Source organism: Varanus komodoensis, unplaced genomic scaffold, assembly GCF_004798865.1.
Source record: "Varanus komodoensis strain SLA01 unplaced genomic scaffold, ASM479886v1 scaffold1909, whole genome shotgun sequence".
NCBI lineage: Eukaryota > Metazoa > Chordata > Lepidosauria > Squamata > Varanidae > Varanus > Varanus komodoensis.
The window spans coordinates 36,502-39,165 of NW_025335554.1; the positions used below are offsets into that span (position 1 = coordinate 36,502).

Here is a 2,664-nt window from a genome sequence, read left to right on the forward strand (position 1 = left end):
AAAAGGCAGCGTTGCGATAACTGTGCATATTCCTTGAATGTGCTGAGGGGGAAGCAAGGAAAAAATCTTCGGCCCCCAGCTGGTTGCATATGATTCAGTAACAACAGCACAAAGAACTTGCAGGTATTGGGTTAGGGTTAGGGTTAGGAGAAATGGTTCACCTTTTAAATTCGCGTACTATAGGGTCAATATATTAGTCATGAGACTGCATGACCCTCGTCACTTTGCTGGTGGCACAAGACTTAAAATGAAGTTATTAGGAATTGTGCTTCTATGTATGTCTTTTGGGATTCTGTAGCAATTGTTTCCAAAATGCAAAATGTCTTATTAATGTACAAACGGCGGTCTGCCTAAGGCGCACCCAGTCTGTAATTTTGAGAGGTGAAACCCACTTAAAGGTGGCAAGAGATATTTCGTTACAGATATACTGTGGAGGATGATGTGCGTATCCTCAGACAGATTGACAGACAGACCTTGATGTTCAAACATATTGGTACCACAGCATGATGCTTTCATTTCCCTTGGAGGCTTGCCTTGGCGATGGAACAGAGCAGAACTAAAGAATGTAGAATGCCGAAGTGTCGTGACCTATAAATAGGCATGTTCCTCCATTCCCTTGCAGAAGAATATTCTAAGGGTGAACTTTATCAGCCTCTGAATGTGGTCTCCAAATTGGGAAGGGGAGAGTAGCAACCTGCTTCCGGTGGCACAGTCAGATTTCACGTTCATTCCGCTCCCACTTGCGGTTGAAACAGTTAAGCCATTCCATTTGAACGAGATGCAGAGCATGAGCGCCACCTCCAGGGTCCTTGCTCCTGTGCTGCGATCGCAGGGGGGTCCATTCACGAGTCCAGATTGGCCTCTTTCCACTGCGCTTTTCCTTGAATGAATGTGGCAACATCTTCCTCTTTCAGGCCGGTCAATAGCAGAAAGGGAGCAGAGCTGTCCTTGGAGTCTAGGATGCCCCGTATTTGTTCCATTTCAACTGTATAACAGGCTTGGACATTGAGGAGGGTTTGCTGCAGCCTCCCTCAGCCACTGGAGCTGAAAATGAAGGTTATGGAGCAGTCGTATTCCTGAGTTCAGTGAGGAAAAGGGCCTCTGCCTTTCCCACTCACTGATGTCTGTGTCTTTGTGTCAATNAGGAATGCCCCGTATTTTTTCCATTTCAAATGTATCACGGGCTTGGTCACTGAGGAGGGTTTGCTGCAGCCTCCCTCAGCCAGTGGAGCTGAAAATGAAGGTCATGGACCAGTTGTATGCCTGAGTTCAGTGAGGAACTCTGCCTTTCCCAGTCGCTGGTGTCTGTGCCTTTGTGTCAATACCAGCATGAATCTCCCACCTTCCCTGGTAGCACAAGCTCTAGTGCTCCTAACATACTTGAAAAATATTGGAAGCATTACGCTGCTTTTGTTGGTGAATGTATTTCACCATAACCTACTTGTTCGGATCCCAGAGGAATAGAGGGAAAGATGCAGGAATACAAAAATGGTGCAGCGGAGAGCTGAGGAGATGATCCTGGGTCTGGAGACTAAGCCATATGATGAGCAACTACCATCGCTGGCTTGATCAGCCATGAGAAGAGAGGATTGCATGGGAAGCGGAGAGCACCCTGCAAGTCCCTGAAAGGCGGTCTCAGACAGGAGGCACAAAACCTGTTCTCACTCATCCGTGAATGTACGATATGGAACAGTTAACTGAAGGAACAGCACTCCAGTTTCAGGCTGGAGTCCAGGAGGAACCTCCTCACTATCTGGGCAATATGGCAATGGAACCAGTTGTCTGGATGAGTTGTGGGCTTCCCCACACTAGAAGCACTCACGGCCAAACTGGACATTCTTCTGAGTGAGATGCTGTGACTTGACGTTCTCCAACACCAGGGGATTGGACACGATGGCCTCCTTAGTACCTTCCAAGCTGACTCTTCCATGGATCTAGAAGACTCTGGAAATGGATTTGCTGTCAAATGATGCTCCACTCCGTTTATGGTGAAGAAGCATGACAAGGAAATAGGTAGAATCTTCCATTTTCAAATTGAGGGACAAGTTAAGGATGAACTTAAGGAGCCCCATATTCTTATCTCTTCATAGAGAAGGGGCAGAGGGGACACTTGCCTGTGCTGGCACCATCAAGTTTGCCTCTCTTTCCAAATGCAGTTGTGGTTGGAAGTGCTAAGTCATTCTGCTTGAGCGAGTCATGGAGCAAGAGCGCCACCACGAGCAGCCTCAGCCCATCTGCAAATGTATTGTGAAATGAGGGCAACTCATTGAATGTTCTGCAAATGCTTGTACATATTTTGCTTGTGAGTTATGAACAGCCTGTACAGCTGGTAAAGAAGGAGCTGTGAGTGACTCATGCCTGGTATTTGAGGGCAGAAATGTTTTTGTACGTCTCCAGGGCAGCACTTCCTCACTGTGTCTCTTGCACAGTAATACAGGCCGGAATCCTCAGGCTTCAGGTCACGGACTTGCAGGAACACCTGGCCCTTGGAGGTGTCCCTCGAGATGGTGAGCCGGTTCTTCAGAGCACTGTTATAGTACAGGTCACCATCATACTCAACAACTGCAGTCCACTCCAGTCCCTTTCCTGGGGGCTGACGGACCCAGCTCATGTGGTAGCTGGATAGCGAAAACCCAGAAACAGTACAGGTCAGCTGAATGGTCT

General features: G+C 47.8%; 1 gene segment (V, D, J or C); it reads right to left on the bottom strand.

The window, feature by feature from the left end:
• Nucleotides 1-2,664, bottom strand: part of LOC123022449 — a 30,662-nt gene that overhangs the window by 12,170 nt on the left and 15,828 nt on the right. The window contains 1 exon segment of the V gene segment in view: nt 2,406-2,664. Within this exon segment, the coding sequence occupies nt 2,406-2,664 (259 nt within the window).